The 23,632-nt window shown below is 43.9% G+C and overlaps 1 protein-coding gene across 11 annotated transcripts in view; it reads left to right on the top strand.

The window, feature by feature from the left end:
• The window catches only part of JMJD1C (jumonji domain containing 1C), a 165,124-nt gene that overhangs the window by 100,919 nt on the left and 40,573 nt on the right, over positions 1–23,632 (top strand). For 6 of the 11 annotated variants that reach the window (XR_012629595.1, XM_074874317.1, XM_074874312.1 and 3 more), the window contains exon 3: positions 6,385–6,498. Coding sequence is in view for 5 of the 11 variants with exons in the window: in XM_074874317.1 (XP_074730418.1) it covers positions 6,385–6,498 (114 nt within the window). In the remaining 6 variants the exon portion in view is untranslated. Of the gene's footprint in view, positions 1–1,173; positions 1,263–1,734; positions 1,802–6,384; positions 6,499–13,195; positions 13,273–21,026; positions 21,048–23,632 lie in introns of those variants that run through there. The other 5 variants (XM_074874320.1, XM_074874319.1, XM_074874315.1 and 2 more) reach the window with 4 other exon arrangements.

Consider the following 23,632-nt stretch of genomic DNA (forward strand, 5'->3'; position numbering starts at 1 on the left):
AAAAATGTACAGCTGTTTATGTTTAAAGGGTTTGAAGGAAATAAATGCCTCTATCGTAACCTCCCTTGTGATTTTCTTTTTCCCTTTTTTTCTTCTATCCATGCTTGTGCATGTGAGCTAAACTCAAGGAATGCATTACAGGCTTTATTGCTAAATTTGTTTGCAAACCATTTTCTCATTAGATAGTGCACCATGCACTTTTTTGCCCCTGGACTATTCAGGTGGATTGATGTTTTGATGTAAACTGCAGACAACTAGTTGGTTAGTGGCATTAACTTCTGTTCAGCACTGGGAAGACACATTTTATGGGTTTTTTTTGTCATCAAGGAGAAGATAGAAGATAGGTTGTACGCTGAAAATTAGACGCTTGTCAACGCCTTGTGTGGGTTTACGGGCTGTAAGTGGGAGCTGATGAGGGCCAAGTCGGCCGTTCGTGGGGGGCTGCGGGCAGACCACCCCTGCCGGGCGTTGCGCTGCCTCCGTTACCCCGGGCCTGCCGGCCTGTGCCCTCACCGCCCGCTGCTCCGGCGGCTTCTGGGCCGGAGTCAGGCTCTGAGCTCATGCCTGACCCGCCCTTCCTTTTTCTTGCCTTTTTCTTTTTTTCTTTTTTGGTGAACGTGGACAGCATTGTAGCCCACCCGAGGGAGGGACAGACCCGGCACCGTGGGCGCTCTCGGGGGGCGGAAGGCTTCCGGCCAGGAACCGCCTGTCGTCGAGTTTTGCAGGGTGCCGAGGTCTGGCGCGGGCCGGGCGGCCCCGGGCAGCGGGAAGCTCTCGGCCCCCGGGAGTCCCGGCCCCGCCGCGGGGCCGCCGCCACACGTGGCCCGCGGCTCCGCCCCCGCGGGACGTGGCCGCCGCCCCGCCCCGCCCCTTCCCGCCGGCGTGCTGCCCTCGCGCGGCCGCCCCGCCCCGCGCCAACGCCGCCATGGCCGGCCCCGCGCACCGCGCGCCCGCCCTTATGTAAGCGGCGGCGGCGGCGGCGCGCCATGACCCAGCAGCGGGGGCGCGCCAGGGCCTGCGCGCCGGGCCCAGCTGCGCGCTAGCCCGCGCCGGCCCCACAAAGGGCGGGCGGCGAGCCCTCCTCTGCCGCCGCCTCCTCCTCCCCCCCCGCCGCCTCCTCCCCCATCCCCGCCGTCCCCGCCCCCGGCGCGGCCGCCCGGCCCGACCCGGAAGCGGCGCGGCGAGAACCATTTTCCTTGTGAGTTCAAAGGCGGAGGCGGGTGCGGAGGTCCCGCGGGCCGGGCCGCGGGGCGCCGAGCGAGGTGCGTACTGGGGGGCGAGGGGGTCGGCTGGGGCCCGAGGGGGGAGAATCTGCCGCCACGATTTGGGGGCGGTGGGCGGGGGGGCGCCTCCGCGGGACACCCCCCTCCCCCCGCGGACATTTTAACTTTGTGAGGGGCGCCCGCGCGTCTTTGTTTGCCCTCCAAGGCCGCGGGGGCGGAGCGGGGCGCGCCCCCAGCCCCCCATCTCCTCCCGCCCGCCCCCGCGGTGTGCGGAGCAGCGCACGTGACGGGCGGGCTTCCGCGGGCGCGGAGGCGGGCCGGGCGCGGCACGCGGCCGGCGGCGGCTTTGTGCGCGGTCCGGCGACGGCTGAAGGCGGCCCGGAGGCACCGTGAGTACCGGACCCCTCCCTGCCCCGGGGGAGCCGCGCAGGGGGCCGGCCTGCGCCCTTCGGAAAAACGGAGTTGAAGAAATCGATTTTTTTTTTCTTTTTTTTGGTGTGTGTTTTGTTAGCGAGGCTCAATTTCTGCCCTTAACGGCGGCTGCTGAACTTGAGGGGCTCGTTGTCCAGACGTTAGCGGTAAGGAGCCCCGCCGCTACAAACCAGCTGCGATAATCGCGGTGAGCCCTGCGGCACCCCCGCCGCGGAGGGGGCCCGGCTGGCGGCGCCCGGTGAGTGCGGGGCGCTGGGCCCCGGCGGCTGCCGCCTCCCTGCCGGGCTCTGCCCGCGGGCCCGGCCGCCCCGCCGGGGAAGGGCCGGGGAGCTCCGCCCGCGGCGGCGCCTGGCCGGGAATGGGCTCTGCCCTAGGGAATGCGGGCGAAGTAGCCTGGAAAGGAGGAAACTCCGTGCTCGGTTTTTATGTCAGATCTGCTTTATTTATCTTCCGCTCTTTTCCACTCGGTAATTCTGCCTTTGAGTACAAACCATGGCAACAAACAGGCGCTGGAAGAGAGCTACGGCTATTTTGAATGATTAAGTGTCATAATGAAAAGGTGCCAGTGTTTGCGCTATTGCAGACTGTGCAGCGAGGCTAAAGAACAATATGTGGAAAAGTTTGCTGAATAGCCTGTGTAAATTAAGTTTACGCGATCTTTTCAATTTTTGTGCTTTAAAGAGGAAGACTATAAAGCCTTACAGGCTTTAGTTGAAGAATAGCTTTCTTGCAGTGCATGTTTAGCTCTTTATAAGTCTTTTTACGGTATAAATTCCTCTAGAGAGATTTTTATTATTTTTTTTTTTTTAATAAAAGGGGCAAAGAGGCAAGCGTGCTTTGACGGAGTGGGGGGCAGGCAGGCGGCGCGAGGTGCCCAGCGGAGCGGGGCTGAGCCCCAGCGCGGCCGCGGTACGTGCGGGCTGGGCCGGGCCGGGCGGCAGCTGCGAGCTCAGCTGTAACCCGAGCGGTTGCTGCAATGAGCTGCGGGGTGTCAGAGCCTGGCAGCGCCCAGCCTGCCGCAGCCGGCTGCCAGCAGCGCCCGGCCGAGGTGCGACGGCTCCGGCAGCCCTGGCCAGAGCTCCCATGGTGGGGGCGGCTTAACCACGTCTCCAGCTGCTTAATTGCATTAGGTAGAGAGAAAAACGCGCTGTGTGCTCGCTCAGTGCTGCTTCCTTGGGAAAGCGGGGTCTGTTGGTTGCCATGGGGGTTTAGAAACGAGAAATAAATAGATGAGTTGTGTTACTGGGCGTTAGAAAAAGCAGTCCGTGAGTAATCCGCTGTATTCGCGAGTGTTTGGTGAATGCCGTCGAATAGTTTTGAGATTGTTTGCTGTAAAGTGATGGTACTTAATATTTTCTAAAAATTTAGATTGCCAGAAGGTTCAAACCCAGCTTTTCTTCTCGATCTTAGAGCTGTGCCAGAACGTCTCCCATAGGCAGGTTATTTTTTGCGTGAGCTGTGGTAAAATCATGGGGAGATTGGGGGGCAGGGAGAGACTAAGAAATATGTTTTATTCAGTATCAGGGACCTTGGTAGCAAAGTAGCCAAACTGTGTGTTCGTAGAGTTCCCATTGACCAAGCAGGGAAATTTGGTGGAAGAAAGTGGGATTTTTTTTAAGCAGCAGCTTAAAAGAGTGCTGACGTCAGATGTCACTTAAAATTGAGTGCTTGAGTCCTTTGCTTAATTGTGGTCTTTGGGGAGTTGGGTTAATGTAGATAGTAAAAGGAAGCTTTATGCAAGTTTGAAAAGGAGATTTTTGTTTAAAGAAGTCCAATTTTTCCTGGTTTCAGGCAGCATGCTTGATTTTCCCTAGAGTTGTCCTCCACTTTGGGAACGGAAAGAGGGAGCGTCTTCCTCTGAAAGTCTGCAAGGAGCTTGTTGGACCTTCTTGTATCTATTTTCATGTCATTACATGCCTCACATGCTTGCCTCTAGTAGCTGACTCTTGCCTGTTCTGCTCTTAGTCTGTTTTTCTTTGTGCATATGCAATGTGTGGTGTGAAGTTTGGTCATGTCTTCCATCTTAAGATTTTTCGAATCCCTAACCTATCCCAGTTTGGATATCTCCTTGGTGGCCTGCCTATCTCCTGAAGCTGATGGAGTCTGGACTTTGCTTTCCCAAGAAGGCCTCCTTTTATTAAAGGGTGGGGTTTTGTTGTTCTTTGATAGTGGGAATGTTTTCTAATAGTGTCTGAAAAATCTCAAATTGTGTGCAGCTGAGCAGCCATCCGCGTATGAGGAGGTGTGTGGCATGGTGTAGTTTTGCTTTATTTACATATTTTTCCTCAGTGCTTGTGGGATAGCCTGCATCCTCCACATGCATATTTTGGGGGCGTTGGCCTGTCTAGAGGCTTAGATCTATGAAAGCAAGTGAGAAGGCATTACGTTTCTCTTCTCAGAATAATCACGCTCACAGATCTATATTTGGAACTAGTTCTTTTAATACCAGCAGTAAGATAAACTGGTGGCTCACATGTACCTTGATCTGTAGTGTTGTCTGAATCCTGAATGATAACTGCAAGCCACATTCCACACTGTCATTTCAGCTAATGATGTGGTATGTCCTGTTGTTTGTAGTCGGAAACGTGTTTCTTGACCTGAATAATAGCACAGAAAGTTAGAAAGGAGCCAGTGTGGAAAAAGTGGAATAGTGTATGGGAAGATGCAGGGGTGAATTAAGAACTGAAAGACTGCAGCGTTGACTTTTCTAGAGAAAAGTTCATCCACTTGTGAGTTTATACACTCAACACTTTGCAATTTCATGATGTGAACTCCACCCACTCTTAACTCGAACCATTAGCAATACGAGATCCATTATAGAAAAGTGATGCAAGAGCAAAGGCCTTTTCTTAACTATTAGAGGTTAAATAATTATTTACTATTCAGACTCCATAATTAGCATATTGTCATATTCTCCTGCCCCCCCCAGCCCTTTCATCTAGTTACCCTGTTGTTGAGATGACTGACTGGCTGATAGGAGGTTTTTTCCCTTGCTTGTGTGAGAAAGGGTAACAGCTGAAGTGAAACCTTAAATAAAATGGAAACAAGAATGCAGTGTGTTAAATCTGAGCATTTGTAGAGTTGGATATATTTATTAGCAAGTATTATGTATCTCCAATGAAGTATTCTCTCATTCCTCTAGTAAGTGCCAAAGCTGAAGCTCCAGAGAGACTTGGGTTATATTTAGCCTAATCGCAAGGCAACACCTTTGTAAAGTAGGTAATGAAGTCTGATAAAACCTTGAGTGCATCTCTTAGGAGCTGCCTGCAGACTGGCTGAGGGCGGGTCACTGACTCTGCTGCTGCTCTGCTTAGGTGGCTTTTGTCGAGTTACGGATTGCTTTGTGCCTCCCTTTCCCCCTCTAAATAGGCGGCACTGATCCTGCCCTCCCCGTGTCAGTACGCGGGGTCTGTTGCTGCGGGGTGATGCACGTGAGCTAGTGATGTCCTGTTGTGATAGCAGCATCTTACAGATGTTGGTGTAGCGTTCGCACAACGCTTCATGTGGTTTGACCTACCCTTGTTTCTCCTCTTTGTCTTCTTCCTGTGTTTTAAATTTAGACTCAGTCTCAGAGGGCTTTTTTCTTTTCCTGTTTTCCCTTATTATTTTTTTTTTTTGTCCTGTACTTTCCTCTATTTTTTTTCTGTCCCTCTATGGTTTTTTTCCCTTGTATCCTGCATGTTCTTTCTGCAGGTCGTTTCTTTTGTTCACCCATGCCTTCCTCCTGCTGTTCCAGTCTGTCTTCAGAGCGGCATTTTCCCTCCCCTCCATCCGCTGGGATTTCCTTTTCACCTGACTCATCCCCTCCTGTACATCCCCGCTCAGTCACGCTCTCCTCGCGCTTCTGTTCCAGGAAACCCAGCCAGGAGGGAAGGGGACTGCCTGCTCGTCGCCTCCTGGGGAGACCCACCGAAGTCACGGCTCCCTCCCTGCTCGCCCCCTGCCTCCCGCCGTGCCTGGACGAGGCAGGGCGTTTTGGGCAAAGCCTGTATGGAGGAGCCCGTTATTCCCTTTCTCCGTGCCTGGCTCTTGCAGCGGGGCCGGGAGGTTTCCTGCTTCCTCCCACGTGCTGGGGAAGCGGAGAGGGGCCATCGGCTTCGTGGGAGGAAGCAGGAAACCTCCCGGCCCCGCTGCCAGAGCCCCGGGACCGGGCGCTGTCGCCTCCGAGGCCGTTGCGCCGGAGCAGCCGGTTGCTGCAGGGAGGAGCGGCTGCGGGGGTGGCGGCAGCAGAGTCGGAACGGTTGCAGAGACGGGCAGGGAAATGAGATGCTTGACTCGAGGCAAGGTGAACGATTTCAGAACAGGAAGGGGGGGAGCGTTTTCACGTCTGCAGTCTGTTTCCACTTCAGCGTCCTTAGTGCAATTACCACTGCGCTAGCTAGTCCTGCAGGCAGGAGGAGAGGATCTGCGTGCTAAGCTGTATGTTGAAGACATAATCGTGCTCCTGTACTTTGAGCTTCTGTGGTAAACCCTCTTGCTCAAGCACAATGAGGGAAGGGAAAGATGTATGGTGTAGTTCCCTTTTCGAGCTGGTTTTCCACCAGCGGCACAAAGGAAAAACGACAAAACACAAAATCCTTGTTTCTTGTATAATTAGTAATTGTTATTCTGTTTTAACTTGTTTAGATGGAAGAATTGCATCAGTGTTTATATAGTCCTGGGGGTTTGATGTGCTGAGCTTTTTTAATTGGTTCATTTTCTTTTCTTTTTCTTTTTTTTTTTCCAATAGACATTCAAGCCCTTGGTTGGAAAAAGTGTATACAATTCAATTACTGCAGTAGAATTCCTTGTGGACAAACAGCTGGATTTTATAACTGAAGATAGTGCCTTTCAGCCCTATCAGGTAAGAAATTTGCTTAATGTGTAAGTACTGTCTGTTCAGCTTGGTTAAAATCTATGTGTTGATTATTTTTGAGTGCATTTTACAGTCAAGTTCTGTGTCACAGGAAAAATTTCTTATTGATTACTGGCAGTTATTGTTGCTCATTTTGTGAAAGATTATGTTGAATACTGTACCTGAATCTAGTGAATCTGATCATGTCAAGGAGTACTATGCAACTAATATTATTGAAGAGTCTTTAAGTAAAATACCTGACCCTTTTAAAGGTTAATTGGTACCATTAATTGTAGAGCAGGTAAAAGATAGTATCTATCCTTCTGAAGCTGGGCTTTCATTTCTAGGTCTTTGCACTACTACAGTGATACCCAACTTAATGTTTTTTTGATAATGAATAGCAGAAAATGTTAATGTTTGTAAAAGAAGAAACACTTTCTCTTGCTGTTATCTGTAAGCCTGCTAAAATTTCTAGTATCCTTGATTTTAATGCTGCCTTCATTAATTAGAAACACATTAATATATTACACACACATATATTAATGTGTGTGTATTTAAAGAACAAGAGAAGCAATGATGCCCCCCTCCCCCTTCAGAAGGTCTAAAAAATCTCTTCTGTGACAAATAGAAAAACATTTGATACTTCAATTTGTGCTGAACTGATTGCAATTAGAATAGCCATAAATTCTTTCTTATGGCTGGGATGGTACACTGCGGTGATACAGAAATAGTACTTTGAGACTTGGAATAACAGATGGCCCTGAATAAATGCTATGTAATTTTGTCCTGACACCCCTTCTTCCCTCCTGCTTCACCAAGATGTTTTTTTTCCCAATACCAAATATAGAGCTAGAGAAAGAGAAGCAACCAAGAGAGAATCCTGGGGAAGGGAGAGGGAGGTTCAGTTTGTGGAAGGGCTGGTGCTTGTGTGTGGCTGTGGTGGGGAAGCTAAACGAGTTCAACGATTCCCGTCAGGGTGAGGTTGCGTGTTATGACTCGAGCTGCTCGAACAGCTTGGCTCTGCTGCAAAGGACAGTTCCCACTACCAGACCCTGCGCTAGTGCCTTCAGCCTTCTAAACCAGCACAACCTTGATTTTCAAAAAACGGGAAGGGGGTGGGGGGGAAGCCTGTGATGTTAGTGAGCTGAGCCGGATTAGCCCAGGGTGCAGCCAGTGCTGTGGCTTCCTCTAGGGAGGGGGTCAGGATGACGCAACGCAGAGTGGGATATCCTCCTTTGGCAGCAGCGACCTCTTAAATCAGCTGAGCTGTGAAGTGTAAATTCGCCCTCAGAGTCCAGCCGCAATCTTCCAGATTCATTTTACAAAGCAAATGCTTGTGCTAGCGTCTGTCCTTTGCCTGAAATCTATCAAGATCGTGTCTCTGATAGCGTTCATTCCGGTAACAGTAATCAATCTCCTTTTGGCAGTGGATCATTTCTTACAAGATGAGCTGAGCAAAACAGATTGAATATACGAGAAGGACTGCCTTTTCTAAAACAATCCTATTCCCAGGCCTGGCTGGCAGTAACATAGCAATGCTATATGCATTTTAGGTCCTTCATTTCAAGGAGTATTTGCTGATACGGTATTAGACACAGAAGCACCTTAATTTGGGAAGGTGCATACAAATTGAAGGTCATCACTTTTGAAAATGTCATTTTGAATGACACCTTGGTAGATAATACCGTAATTAACAGCATTAGCAGCTTCAGTTTTAAAAGAGGTGCTGACCAAAAACTGGTACAAAGCAGTAGCTTGTGAAAAATAGTTCCAGATATATGCTTGGTCTCCCTAACTCTTGGCCTCCATTTTGACACATAGAGGGCAGCTCTGTGTGAGAGGTCACGTTGTTTCCACCTCTCATGGAGCCAACAGCTACCTATTAAAGCCTGAGATGGCGGCTACTGATCTGTATCAATCATAAGTAGTTTGGTGACAAGAGATACCTAAATGGTCTGCTTATTTTAACATTACAAGAAGGTTGCTGACGGAGGTTCCTTTTAAGTACTAAGGCATCCAGAATTTGCATTTTAACTGGATATTGCTCGGATATGGAATGTAGAAACATAAAATAATGTTGAGCTCACTGATGAATAGCACAAAGATCTCTTTATTTGAATCGATTATAAGAAGTTTTAGAAATTAATTTCATAGGCATGTCTCTTTGCAGGGCTAGCAATGTCTCATTGCCAAGTTTTACAAGTTAATTGTACAGATAAGAGCTTTACTGAATGATAATGTCTTTTAAGAGAACAGAAACTGTTTTTTAAAATACGCTAACTGAATCATGTACCAGCAGTGTGTTAGACAGAAGTAATAACTTGATCATTATGAGAGTATTTTCTCTTGAAAGATACCTGAAGTGGGAGGATTGTCTTTACTCATTTGTTTTGCTTGTTAATTTTGTTCATGTTGGAAATCACATTCCTAGCCTCCAGTCACTCAAGGTAGTTATACCTTTTTTCTGGACTTGTACCTTTTTTCTGGAAGGCCTTCCTTTTCTTTGCCATGAAAAGAGGTCCTAGATAAATCTTTGGTAAACTTCCTGTGAAAATCTGCTTTTTTAAAAAGAAAAAATGGCCTTTTTGCTCCCTTGTTTTGTCTGGAATACTGTTAACCTGCTTCTGAGCAGAAGACAGAACTGAGGAACCATTCTTTGCAAAGATGACTTAACTTTGAGTCTTTCTAAATGTGTTTAGTTTTTAGTTTTAAGCTCTCATGGCTGCACATTTTCAATATGAGGTCCTTAGAGACCATGGTGATCTAAACACTTTTTTATTGCATTTTGCTGTTAGTGCCGAAAATTCCAGTACCTTTCTGCCAAAACAAACAAAGTTTGAATCTGTGTGGGAAGAGCCCATTTCACTTCAGATACAATTCTTAACTACTGAGTAATTTTTCCCATCGTTGAGTATACTCGTAATACTAGTAATGGGCAGCAGACGAGCATTTGGTATGAATTCTGCTCAGATCAGTTCTGATCAAAAAACACAGTGCTGTTTAACATAACTAGTGGGCTAAAGGGCTTCATGAATAAGGTGGTCTGTCCAGTTTAAAGGTGACAACTGCTCAAGGCAAAGAAAACAGCACACTTGGCATCTTTTTAGTCTTGGCAGGAAAAACAAAGTTTTTGAGTAGGCAAAGAACTAAATTACTGTCCTTACCAGAAGTGGTTCTTCCAGAACAAGAGTAAAGAGACTTTGGCAGGACTCACTGGGGAATTGTGAACCATGGATTCCCATGCCATGTCTGCTTTTTTGCATAAATAAACATGTTTCAATTGTTAAGGAGATTCAACAACCTTTGTAAGAGCTAGAGGAATATCATTATTAAAAGTAGGGTATGCAGCTGCACTATATTACCCTTTTTCCGTTTTTTCATATCTTCGCAAGGTTTTCTATAGCGAATATTACATTTGTCAGTGAATTTGTTCTTTACAGCTAAATGTGTGATGTGATTTCTTTTTATTTTTCCTTACGTGTGTACTGCTTTGAATCCTGCCTTTCTCCGTAAAAATTCCTTGGATTCTGTATGTGTGGTGCCTTAAACACCAACCTACCACTTGTTTCCGGTGGCTTTTCTCTCTGTTGCTTCATAGGGGATACAAACGGTATTATTCTGTACGTGAAACTTGTGTGTGATTGAGAGTGACTCATTCATTAATCTGGGATGGTCAGACCATTTAGTCATGTAGTTCTTTTTATGGTGGTGACAAGGGGATCTTGAGGAGAAAGCAGATACAAATGTTTGCCATGGTACTTTGCTTAGCAATGAAATTAAAATTTTGTTCCTTTGCAGGAAGGGATAGGCATAAAATTTACGACATGACTTTTCTATGTCAAACTAGTATCTGCAGGAAATATAATCTTGAAATGCGATGTGCAAGTCAAGTCCTTAAAATTTTTCTACTTTGCATTCACAATATATCCTGTATATTGTGTGATTAAGTAAAAATGGACAAATGTAGTGGGTTTTATAGTGGTTCTTGCTGTAGATTGAAAGTGAATAGACTTTCAGATACATTTGTTACTAAAATATTTTAAGCAAAACTACAGTAAGCCTACACAAATACAAATGTGACCTAAATCAAATAATTAGAACTGAAATGGTTTTCTGTAATAATAAGTTACTTGTACTATTCTGTGACAACTATGCATCTATTCATTATGATACACATAGTAAGTTGAGCAGCAGCAAAACTGATACTGCCTTAATGTGTTTAAGCATTGTAGTTTACTTGAAAGACTATAGATGGGGATGTGAAGCATTAAAGCTCAGCATATGGTATGTGTGACCTCATCAGTGTGGTGTTTTTGTCTGGGTGGTGTTTGGCAGTACCCGTCACGGCCACTGTTGGGCTGAAGTGTGTGGTTCTGCTGTTACTGGCCAAAGCAGCTGGAGTCAACTGCATTATACTTTGGACAAGCAGATAAAGAAGAATCAAAAAGTGGTTTATGTCATGTTTTTTCCATAATAAAATACACATATGGAAAGATGCAGAAAGACTCTGCTTTGCCCAAGCAGTCAGTGGGTTTCATCTGTGTGTCTGGGTCAGGCAGAGCAGGGTACATGATAGATTATATACACACACATTTTGTGTGTGTGTGAGATAATGTATTTCCAAAGTATTTGTGAGCACAGGATATGTGATAATATATTTCCAAAGTATTTGTGAGCACACAGTACTGGAACAAACATGCACAGCTGAGACAAGGCAAAGAATGCAAATTGAGTTCCTTCACAATCATTAAACTTCTGCAAAGAGGGTATTTCACCACTCAAGGAAGGAAGTGGAAGGGTGTGCACACAGTCTTCAAAAAGTCCTGCATATTGGGGGTAAAAAAACCCAAACAACCCTGCTGAGAATGAATCAAGAACACATCTCAGTTCTTCTCTACGGTGGAATCTATCTTCACATTCTCTGTCAGAATGACCTTTTCTTTTCTTTTCTTTTTTTTTTTTTTTTTTTTTTTTTTTTTGAAGAGGAGGCTGGTTGCCTTAAGTGTTTCAAAATGGTAAGGTCTGCCTGTCTACCTCTGTGCTGAAGGTTGCAGATGTGAAGATAGGGCACTGAGAAATCCCCTGTGGGAGGTGTTATGTGCACAGTGATAGACGTCTGTACTTTGCTCTTTTTCTAAATGTGCATTGCATGTCTGAGTGCTGACAGGTCAAATGTCTAACACACCTTAAAGATTGTTGAAGTAATAACAAACTTCCTCAGTAATGAAATAGGTACCTCAGGTTCAGGATCTAATACTGCTCTAATCTTACTTGATCTATTAGAAATTCAAGTTCCAAATGCCATGAAGTAAGGCTTGAGAAAAGGGCATTGTGCAACTTCTGATACGCTCCTTTTCTGTTTATTATGGGCAGACATTGGGTATTTCAGGCCTGAATGCTTTTGGGTTTCATGACTTGTTTGCTCATAAGAGCGAGCCCATTGTGTAGTAATGACATGTGCACATAATTCTTGAAACGGGGATAAAATAATATTTTTCTGTCTGTATTTTAAGCATGCCATAATCATACATGCATTCATCTTTCAGACCTCTCTTACTTTAAACTTCAGGGTTAGAAATAGCTGCTGCAGCTGAAAATTGCTTTTCCCATAAACTTGTACCTCCACTGAGCAGGCAGGCAGGAGCTTTTGGGTTGGTCCCACCCTTTGAGGTTGACAGAAGCAGCCCGGGAACTCCTGGTGCCGGCCAGCTGGCGGCAGTGGCCATCATGTGCTCCCCTCCCGCTTTCGTTTCCTCTGCTGGTGACAGGGATGCACACAATTTGCTGCATCTTTAACTCTTCTCAGCATTTTGTTTGAGAGACCTCTCTCTTCTTTCCCATGTCTCTGGTGTCTGGACCACCCATAAGCAGTCCAGCTGGCTTCTCTGGCAGCATTGTAAAGAGTGATGGTCTAAACAGCTTGTTACTGACACATCTATGTTTAAGGGTACGGTTCCAACGTGAGGAGAGGCAGAAGGCTGCGTCCAGCTAGAAGTGGGTCAGATGACTCATACCAGTCCTCACTCCCAGTTACACGTGTGGGACAGAGGAATTTAGTTGGAGCACTTGCAAAGAGAGGCAGGAGGGATTGGCACCCTCCATTTGTAGAGTCAGAGGGAGATGCACATCGTCTCTCCTAAACCTGTATTTGTGCCTCCCTTAGAACTTCATCTGTCTTTATTCTCAAAATAGGTGGAATAAAATTGTACCTTTCTGTTTACCCTGATTTCTTAAGAAATAAGAGCTTTAGTCGCTTTGTCTCTCAGCAAGATTTGGTGCAAGAGTGGAGTTCTTCCAGATCTGACAAGCCCTAGGGAAATCAGCAGCATGGAGGGGAGGCCATCAGTCAGCAGACGGGTGGTGTAGCTGCCAGGCAGTAGGAGGGAGTTCAGGTGGAACTGCTGAAGGCTGTGGGAAGGTGCACAAGGAGGAACGGAAGAGAGTTGTGAGGTCCCTGGAATAAGCTGAGGTTGCTACAGTGGAGGTAGGTCTCAGATCCATAGGAAAACAGGTTTACTTCCACTGTCGTAGAGAAACTTGTTTTAATCTTCCTACAATTTTTCAAAAATCATGGTTGGTTAAATAGTTCGACTTGATTAATCCGATTCCAGGAGATAGCATTGAAATAAATAATTTAAAAGTTAGGAATTCAAAACAGAACAGATGGAACAAAACTTGTTTCTTCTTTGAAGGTGAAGATAAATCCTTTCACTGAAGTATCTTAATACTTCTCAGAAGCAGTCTTGGGATTACTGGATTTACAAATCCCTCCAGTGTTTCTGGGTAAGGAACTTCCTGTGTTTGATCATACATGATTACTTTTTTCACCAGTAAAAGCCCATGGAAAATACCACTCAGTAGTAAGAGAAGGGGGCCTTATCCTTGATTCTCTGTCCCTACAATCTCCAATCTTCACATTTTATTTATTAAAAATGAAAGTTTAAAGTAGTTTTCTTACGTGATACTCTTGACCAACACTGTTTTCGTAATCCAGACACAAAGTCAGCTCCTTGAGAGGTCTGTTTCACTTTATAACCAGATGGTGCTTTGCCACTATGTTCTTGTTTCCCCAGATAGCTGCTCAATGTTGGGATTGGGAATCCTTAGTGCTTTGGGGAACTCTGAAGCATGAATGAGGGTAAAATCCTGCAGTCATTTCATGGGAGTGCTTACCCAGGGAGGGAAGAGAGTAGGCCTTCCTGCATTTCAGGTAGGGGGGAAACTGAGTTTCGTTGAAATGTGTTCTTAGCAGCATTAAGCTTTAGCTTGATGTGATAAACGCAGTAGCTCGTTTGAAGTGCTCATGGTTTTGTGTGCTTTCGTACCTTCCTCTGATGCAACATTGCTTTGTTCAGGGGTGCTACTCTTGAACGTTTTCTTACAAAATGTATTTTTGAAATTACATCTAATGGAAGTAATGATTTGTAGTCTAGGGTTAGTGCTTCACGAGAGCTGCTCCACAGCCTTCAGCAAGCTGCAGTTAGTAAAGGTTGAAGAGCTATAGTAGTTCCAGGTGTGTCTATGGAATTCCTTTTTCAGGCCAGACATCTGGGGAGAAACTCAAGTATTTTATACAAACTTGAAGTTTTTTTTAATTAAACCCAAGTACGAATCTTACTATTATCTTAGACATTGGAATAACTATACCATAGTAAAATAAAAAGTGCAGTATTTGTTTTGATGTAGAGGACTTAATGTACAGTGCATTTCCTGATGAAACTTAATTTCTTTTTAACAATACATTACATAATTAAATATAGTTCTGAAGTTTTTCTTACTACCATTGTTTGTAAATACTGATCCCCCCTTTCAATCTAGCAAACATTTCCTGTCTTTTGAATGGAATTAAAAGTAACTGTGCCTGTTTTTTCACTGCATCCCCTTCTTCTTGTGTGTGTCTACCAGCCTTACTGGGAGCAGTATTTTAGTATGCTTTTGCTGAGCAAGTGGGTTTGAAGCAGCAATTTCTGTGCATCTCACAAATTACTCTGTATTTTATTATTTTAGTACTGAGTTTTAAGCACAGGGTTTAGAAATTGTATTTCAGCCACAGAGACTGGGTTTTTTACTCAGTGTGAATGTTTTCTTCCCTTTTGTGATCTTCTCACCACTCCAAGCTACTTTGGCGTACAATAAATAAAATCAGGTTAAAGCAGATTTCAGGATGCATAAGACTTGGTGGCTAAAGGATGGTTCTTGATAGGTTTTGGTTTGTGATTTGTTCTCCCCCCGTAGTGTAGTTCAGTCTTGAATTATGTTTTTAATAGGTGTTTTTTGGTTCTGTGTGCTAGCAGATTTATCAACGGAAAAATATTGTAAAATAGATGAGCACTGTATCAATTTTAAACACTGAATGACTTTCCTAAATTTACCCCAAGGAGCTTATTGCAGCCACAAATTAAATGTCCCTGTTTTCTGATTAGCAATTTAATCTTTCCTCTTTGCAAGACCATTATTCATCTGTTCTATAAAAGGCACAGCCACTGCTTTCTCCAGAGTTGCAGAGAGTGTAGTGTTAATCCAAATATGATATACATACCAGCTGGTGAGACCTCTGTTATTTATAGGGAAAATTCCTAAAATGGCTCCAGCAGGTCAGAACAGAGCTCTTGGAGGAAAAAAAAAAGCACATGATGATGGCTACATTGCTTCTGATACTGTCTTGGAGCAGAGGCAGCATTTCCATGCTTGCACAGTGATGGGCTTGCTGTTGTATGCCCAGCCAGACAGTTGGAGAGTCTCTGCACTGTATCCCTGAGACCAGAGAAGTTCATTCTTCTGAATGAAATTCTGCAAGGAAACGGGCTAATTGTTTTCCCAACCCAGATGCATTGCTTCTGGGCAGTGCTGCCTTAAATCCTATAAGAAATTACCTTTGAAAAGCTCTGTGCAAATAGAGTGGTACTCTTTTAAAACATGAGAGAAATGTTTTATTCTGAACTACTTTTCATATTATCAGCATGTTGGCCAACACTGTTATGTAGTACTATTCTAAGAAACATGTTTTCAAACAAAACCTAGAAAACCACTTGAAAATAAAACATTAATGTAATAGTAATTAAGTGGATCAAACTCCACTGAAGCTGTTTTTCAAGAACATTTTGAAGATATCTGATGTATTCTCTCCTCTTGACAAAAAAAATGGTAAGATATTTCTGTCGTTGGGAAGGATTTGTATTTTGCCTGTAATCCTCATGAGTTATGGGGGGGAAAGGAGCTGGAAAGTTGTATGTTCCCAGAGCTTCTATTTGGTAAGTAGGATTGAGGATATTTGCGGAAGAGACTAGGTAGCTCTGTGACTGTTGGTAATCTAAGTTGGTGGTAGTTCGAATTACAGTGCAGAGTGTCATTCATAAGAGTGAGACACTCTGATACATGTTTCTAGGAGGTGGTGTTGATTCTAGGAGCTGCTGCCAGTCTTGCATGTATTGGGTAGTGTTTTACAATTTTCTTATGCAGATTCGAATTGAGAGACCTTTGCTCTTTAATACAGTAAACTCTTAGTTATCGGTAGCCTTGTCAAAGAATACCACGTTGCTGAGTAATGCAACTGATAAAAGATTTGATGGAGGTAACTACCATGAGATAAGAGATGAACTATCCAGTCTGTCATTATTTGTGGTGGCAATATACAGCTTTCCAACTCTTGCCAGTTCAAGCTGCTGCAAGTAACTTCTGCTGTCCCTGATGCAAGGAAGATGTGTCTTCTGTAGAATGGTCTGTCTCTGAGGAAGAACTGATTTCTTGGCTTGATTTCTGGGGACATTAGACTGCCTTTCTAGCAGCCCACTAGTCCAGACAACTGATGATCAACAGAATGTACTTTCTTTTTTGCTTAAAGACACCACCATCCATATATCTTGTTCTTCAGCTGATATGATTTGGGGAGTTCTTAGATACCTTCTGAAAGCTGTTCACAATTCACAGGGTGTCTGGGTCTCAGTTAAATTTTAATATCAATGCACAAAAGATTTTTCTCCAATCTGCTCACTTTGCTGCTCTACTTGTTAGCATCAACTTCACTCTGCTAATTGCTTGCTTCAGGGAAGTGTCTGCACTTTGAGGTTTCTTTTCCCATAGTGGCATTGAATTGCTTGGTAAGTGACTCAAAGGCTTGTTTCAGTATCACCACATGAGTCAGGAGTTACTGGCTGAGTGGGTTAGGACCAGTACTTCCTCCCTGTTTCTCTTAGGAGTAGATAAAACAAAAAGCAAAATTAAGACAAAGTTGCATATTGCTGAGATGGTGATGGTAAATGTATGGAGCCTGCAGTGAGGAAGGGGAAGGAAACGGGATTCAGTGGAAAACTAAAAAAAGGCAAATGTATGGCTGTGTCATCAAAATGAGGGAGAAGATGAACGTGAAGCAGTGCTGTTCACTTGACCTTTCGTTTGTACGTGGGGAACGTAAGTAGTATAGATGGTCACCGCAGCGCTCTAAGTGGAAGCTGACAGCCCGCTAGGTTTGTGTGGAGGAGCCACTTGTTTGGGGAACTCTTTAGATCAGATACTAAAACATTTATCTGGCACTCCAGGAGATTCTGCGTTTCTGACCTAGATTGTCCCAGCTGCTCAGATGGTGACATAACCCATGAGCTTAAGGGTCATCTATTTTTTTAATCTCTATTTTCAAATGCAAAACTACTGTAGAAGTTAACTAGAGTTTTTAGGTTGTTTTGTGACAATATCTGCCTGGCCCAGGTTTGGATTTGCTTATCCATTGGTGTCTACTTGCTTCCCTGCTGCATGCTCTTTCCGTATGCTGCTCTCGTTTCCCTTCTGCCTTTCCATACTAGATTCTCATCTACAGATACAGGAATAACGAGCTGACTTGTAAAAAGCAAGTTTTCCAGCGTACCCATTTCACCTGAGATGTTGGTAGTCTTACAGGAAGGCAAATACTTCTGTTTATTTTTGTGTTTGTTAAAATCAGGCAGAATAATAGATTTTTTCCTATATGTTTATGTTCCTAACTTTAATATCTTTTCCATAGGATAGTATTTTATTTTTTTAATAGAAATTTTCTGGTATTTGGGGTGTTGAGTTATTCTTCCAGAACTGAACTAGTTGGTGCAATGATGCTTCTTCAAGCCTGAAATCATGACTTGGAGAAGCATATGCAGTCCTTCTCCCCTGATTCTCAAACCTGATAATTAAAAATTTAAAATCAGTGTCAACTCTTTAATTATTGAACAGGTGAACTGAGGAAGGAAGTAGGAGTGTGTGGGAGAAGTATTAGGCATAGGGAAGAGTGGGGAGCAAAAGGAAAATTGTTGGTAGCTTTTCCTGAGAGATGTTAAGTTTACTGACAGATGGAAAATTACTAAATTTTTAGTCTTCATCTTTTTTTCCCCGTAGCTTTAGTTTTCTATTTATAGAAACAAAATTGTTGCTGTACAGGCTGAAAATAACCACTAATCTTAAATGTTTGTGGTCCAAAATATCTATAAACACTTGTCCTTGTTGGAACAATGAATTTAGAGCCCCTTGCTGGGAAAGGATTAGTTATCCCTGTTCTCTCGCCTGGCCTCTGCACGCAGCGGGAGCATCACTGCCTGTCCCTGCCTTTCCCCACACGGCGTGCCTCTGCGCACGTGTGAGCAGGGCTGACCTCAGCTCGACTGTGTTTCTGGTCTAGGGGTCAGGGTTGTGCCTTCAAGCTTGACTTAACTGGTTCAGATGTAGCCCAGCAGCTGCTGGGTTTGAATGAGGTAAATTGTGACTGTGCGCTCAGAACAGCAGAAAATAGGTCAAGTGTGGGTTGGGTTTACATAGAAAGCACTAGCATCGTCTGGTAAGCCTAAGCCTCTTCTCCCAGCTCAGACAAAGCTGTTTAAGGTAAACTGGGAAGTTAGGATCTCCCCCAAAAAACTTTCTAGCCTTCTGTAGCCTTGGTGTTTCTGGCTGGCGTTGCCCTTCATGAGAAGCCTGGAGCGGGAGGGAGGTTGTCCTAGTTGCAGGGGCACATGGTGGGTCGGGTGGATGTCTTCCCCCTGGAGCGGTCCCCTCTGGAAGGGCGTTTCTCGGCTGTCTTGTGCGGAGCAGCACAGCGCCACAGCCTTCAGCGCCTCTCTGACCTCCTGCCCGCTGGCTGCAGTGGCGTGGCAGCTGGGGTGGCCTTTCACTTAGCAGAAGGGAATGAGGAATATACCATTGACCAGCGGTTTATGCATGTGTATGTGTCTAGAAAGACGGAGCAACAGATCTGTTAGTTTCAGCTAAATTTGATAATTATGTTGTAGGGTTTTGGTGCGGTCTGTGTGGCATCAGCAGCACCTGCCAGGTGATACCTTCAGGGGGTGTCAGTTGCTGCCAGTTTTCCTGTGTTTTAGTTAGATTCTCATCTTTTGCCACTGGGAAAAAAACGTCTTGCAGCATGGCAGAGCAGTGCTACCTATTAATAGGTGGTGTTCTTGCTAAGATCTTTGGTATAATGCCTATACAGATTTTAGGTCACTGTTTTGTGTGTTTTTTCCCCTGCTCACTCAGATGTTAGGCAGGACAATATTAAGATTGAAGGTTTGTTAAAAAGTTATAATCGGTGAAAGAGATTACAGATCAGTGATATAATCAGATATGTCAGGTGACACAGTGAAAGATAAGAGAGGAAGAAAAAAGAAAAGGGTGGCTAGTTATCAAGGAATGAAAACAAGGAGAGAATTGTACAGACCTTTCAAACGAGGGGTAAAAACATGCATGGATGTGTTTGAGGATGGGTGCAGATAATGTATTTAATTTTTTCTTTAATGCAAGAAAAATCATTTCTGAAAGATGGCATTAGAGGACTAGTATACATTCTTAGCAGTCTAGATTTTAAAAACAATATTTTTTGCTGCCCATTGCTCTCTGAAGACTCTTGTGACAATTGGTTGACAGGTGTTGACTTACCTTGTTCCTTGTTTTTCAGACTGCAATTTCAAAATTTAATTTCTATGCAGCCAAAGTTCCATGCAGTTGTACAAATGATTTGGTGCAAAAAGTAAAAAAATGGGGGGGGGGGGGGGGGGGGGGGGGGGGCTCATTTATAGAAACTGATTTCAAGATATTCAGGAAACAAGAAAAAAACTGAAGGATCAAGCTTTTGACACTTTGATCTCAGAATTTTTCATTTGCACTGTTTGAATTTAAATGTGGTTCCTCTACCATTAAAGAACTAACAAAATGCTTATTGCCGTGTGCAGTGCATACTGTGTAAACATTGTAAACAGGACTCTCAAGTTGGTTGTGTACTAGTTTTCATTTAATTCGTGTCCTAAATTATCAGAAAACCTCTAAGCAGCCAGAGGAAGCTATAGTTAATTAAGCCACAGATGGTGAGGACTAATGTGGTGTTGACCTTTGCGAGGACTGCAAAATCTACTTAGTCTTTCTCTGTAAAACACTAGCTGAAATGAGTTCCTGCTGATATTAAAAAGATCTCCTTGGTGTATTGAAGCCAAATGCAGAGACACCGTGGCCAAGGAGGGCGCTTTTCCCAAATAAACGTTTGCAGGTTCCTGACACACAGTGTGTGTTGAGGCTTGGTCTTCAGGTCTCTGCTTTAAGCCTTTTAGTGCCAAAAGCCACTATTTTTCCAGGACTGGTTTTCCTGGAATGCATATTGTCAGTTCTCTTCTCCGCTGAAAATGGAGCTGACTGGAATATCTCTATCATAAGCAGCATGCAGGCTGTGTGATCGCAAGGTAGGAGCAGCTACTTGAATCCACTTTTCAGTTGTTTGTGCTCCAGGGTTTCATCTCTCAATGTAATGAACTCATTTCAGCCTCTCAAGTTGGTGAAGAATGACTTAGAGAATTATTTTAAAATGCTGAGGAGATGCCTTGCGTCAGTAGTTCAGGTCTTGTTGGGAAGGCAGAGAGCTGTGGAAATGTGCAGGTGTTCCCACCACAGACATGCCTGGCTGCCCAAAACAAAAAAGGAGCTTGTGGTCACTTGAGCCTTTCAGAAGGCGTTTTGTGTGGTCTTTGGGCAACGTGCAGGTTTGCCTTGTCCAAGGATGCCTCTCCGTATCTTGGGCAGTATTTTGTTTGTGGGTGGTGCTTGAGTAGGAGAGTTCTGTATGTGTTTGGATTTTGACTTGTTTTTCTGTGGGTACTGTCTTTGAAATTCCTGTTTGATCATGACTTAAAGGAATTTCAAAGCATTGTAAGTGATCTGCACTTGCTCAGCCATGGCTTTGAATGATAAATTATGTTTGTCCGAATAAACTCTCTGAAAATGCTTCTCTGAACAAAGATTTCTACTTTCTAGTTAGAGCAGTGTGATGTTTTAACCTGACGGTATGGTCTATAGTTTCCAACCTGCTCTATCATTTTGCACCGGAAGAAAGAACAGATATACTCAGAAAAACACTGGATCACTTTGTTATTTGGGAAAATTTCATTCTTTATCCTTCTCAGGACTTCTTAAGAGTTGAGCATGTCCCCAGCAGGTGAGAATTATCACCTAGAAGGAAATGCAGCTCCCTCAAGTATTCTTTGGATATTTAAGCAGAAAGTCCACTCCACGAGATGTGAATTCCTCTTTTGGTCTGGAAAGAAGGCAGAATTGCAGCAAAGGTCTGAAAAAATTTATATGGATTGGCAAGCTTCTGTTAGTCACGCTGTTTCATGTGACTGTCTTGCAGAAGGACAGGAAGGATTATCTTGACCATATCTTTCTAGCCCATACGCCCTTTGTCTTCTTCCCAGTATTGCATGTAGTCATTTGTGGAGCAAGGAGCGCTGCTGTATGAAGTACATGAAGAGCTTCCTACAGTAGATTTGAAGAAGAAAATTGCAGTCCTATTTATTTGATTTGCATTCTGATTTGCATTTCATAAGGATTTCAAACCAGCATTAGCATCGTCCTGGAGGAGGTATTCCAGGACTCGTGGAAAAACTAGTCTAGGAGAGGGTACCATACTTAATTTTGTGGGTAAAGCTACTTTCAGATGAGGAAAAGTCTGGAGACAAATCCTACAGGGCATTTAATTCTTCTGTGGGTTAGTCTGTCAATCTTGCTACCTCAACCAAGAAGGAGGGGAAAACTGAAGGTCATAATTGCCAAGGTTCAAATCCGTAGACAGAGTTGTTGTTTCTTGAGCAATATAAATACAGGGTGAGGAAAGGGACTGGGCAGTGCAGAGTCATCTGCTCGTCTTCAGTGCTGAGACGGGAGAGGCTGCAAGTCATCAGCCTTGCTTGTTGCCCTGTTCTCCCTGGTTTTGCCAGAGTTTGTGGTGTGTGCTAAAACAGTGTGCTTAAGGCCATTACCTTAGAGTTTAACACATTATGCAATTAATTTCCTGGCTTTTAGATGTTCAGATTTAAGATTAATAGTGGAAAGAGGTCAGTCATGGCACACACATTTTTTGTAGATAAATGTAATATGTACACAAAAGAACAGAATTTTTGAGATTTCAGGAACCTTTTTTTTAGTATCTTGATACTGAGCTTCAGTTGTCAGTTACAGTTTTGCTTTGGTGTACTGATTTCTATTGATCAATGTGTAGATGTTTGTCTAGAAGCAAAACACTTTTTTTCAGTGATTGATGATATGTTAAATGTGTATTTTGTGTGTGTATTTAGAAACCCCGGGTTCTCTTTGATACTGTCTACATAATCCCAGGCATACCTGCATGCAGTTTGTGTAATGGATCTGCAAACTTAGTTGTGCCTCTTGTAGCTCATCTTTGAGATGAGCTCATCTTTCTCCAGGAGTGAGGAAAGAAGTACAAAACGGACTTTGCAGTCTCCTTTTTTAGGTTTTCATGTGAAGCACTCTCAATCAAAGGTACTGATAAATCATGCATCTGAATAGGAGATAGAACAACAAAGGTTCAGATGTCCTGTCTGTAGGATCGTCAGTATGTTCAGTGTCAAGTTCAAAGAAGGCAAAGATGCTTAGGAAGGATGTGAAATCTTTTTTAAAAAAAAAAAAAAAAGTGGCGGTGTGTGGTGCCTTTAGAAACAAATCAGAAGTGGCTGAAGACGATGTAGAGACTTAAAAACTTTGCCTGAAGAACTCATTGAAATAGAGCAACGTTAAAGAGTTACTAGTTAAGGTCTTAGTTCAGGTCTGACTTCATGGTACCTAATCAGTGTGTATAGTCTTGAAATGAAGATATACCTCTTCTTACATAGGACTGAATGAATTACTCAAAATGTATGAGATCTGTATACTAACTTGCATTTTTAAGTCAGTCAGACTTCCAGTGTTGCAGTGCCTCAGCCTGTTGCTTAGGTCTCATGCTTGTGGATCTGAGGTGGGAAATTTTTGGTACAGGAATCTCTTGAGGCTGCTGTGAAAGAGAGTGCGTAGGAAGGAGGATAGATGACTGATCATCACACAAGCTCCAGTTCAAGGGTCTGTTGGGTTCCCCTGGCAAATCATTCCCTCTTTCCAGTGGTGGTGTTGCTTCTATGTAGGATCAGTGCAAAACCGGATTTGCACAGGAAAGTAGAACAGCTGATACGCTTTTTAGATTGCCTTGGGAGAGGAGGTGTTTTGCTAGTCTGCCATCCTTGAATAAATTTTAGTGTTCACCCTCTTGTGCCTCTGATAATGCCAACAACATAAGTGGTTGGTGTTTGCAACATGGTGGTAGAGGTCCTGTTGATCTTCCCCTTCATTTTTACTTTGTTCCACTCTACATGTATTAAAACGATCATCTTGACCATTCCTTTTGGATCTGAGGCCATACCCTTTTCAAAAGCATGAGAGAAATTAATTTTCTCTAATAACTGAAGCATTGATGCATTCTTCGTAATGGAGCACAGCAAATCTTCCAGTGTCAGGAAGTGAATTTTGAATTTGAAATAGACATCCTGTGATCGGTGGGTTAGCAGGAATAATCTCATCCAGATGAATAGAGAGAAATTGCTCATGTCACTTGAGGGCCTGGCAGCAATGCACAATTCCCTGAGTGTTGCTTGTATCTTTATGTTCTATGGCTGGAGCTCTTCATAATAAATTGTGAAACATCAAGGAACTTGTTGGAGATCAAGGAAAGAAATTACTTGATCTCAGCTGCAGTACTGATAAAACATTTTACATTTTGTATGTGGAGAATCGCTCTGATTATTTTAGCTGTCTGAAGTTCTCTTGGCACAAATGAATGTTCCTACAGCTCACGGATTTCCAAGGCCATCTTCTGTACAAG

The sequence above is a fragment of the Strix uralensis genome, chromosome 7 (assembly GCF_047716275.1).
Source record: "Strix uralensis isolate ZFMK-TIS-50842 chromosome 7, bStrUra1, whole genome shotgun sequence".
NCBI classification, from domain to species: domain Eukaryota; kingdom Metazoa; phylum Chordata; class Aves; order Strigiformes; family Strigidae; genus Strix; species Strix uralensis.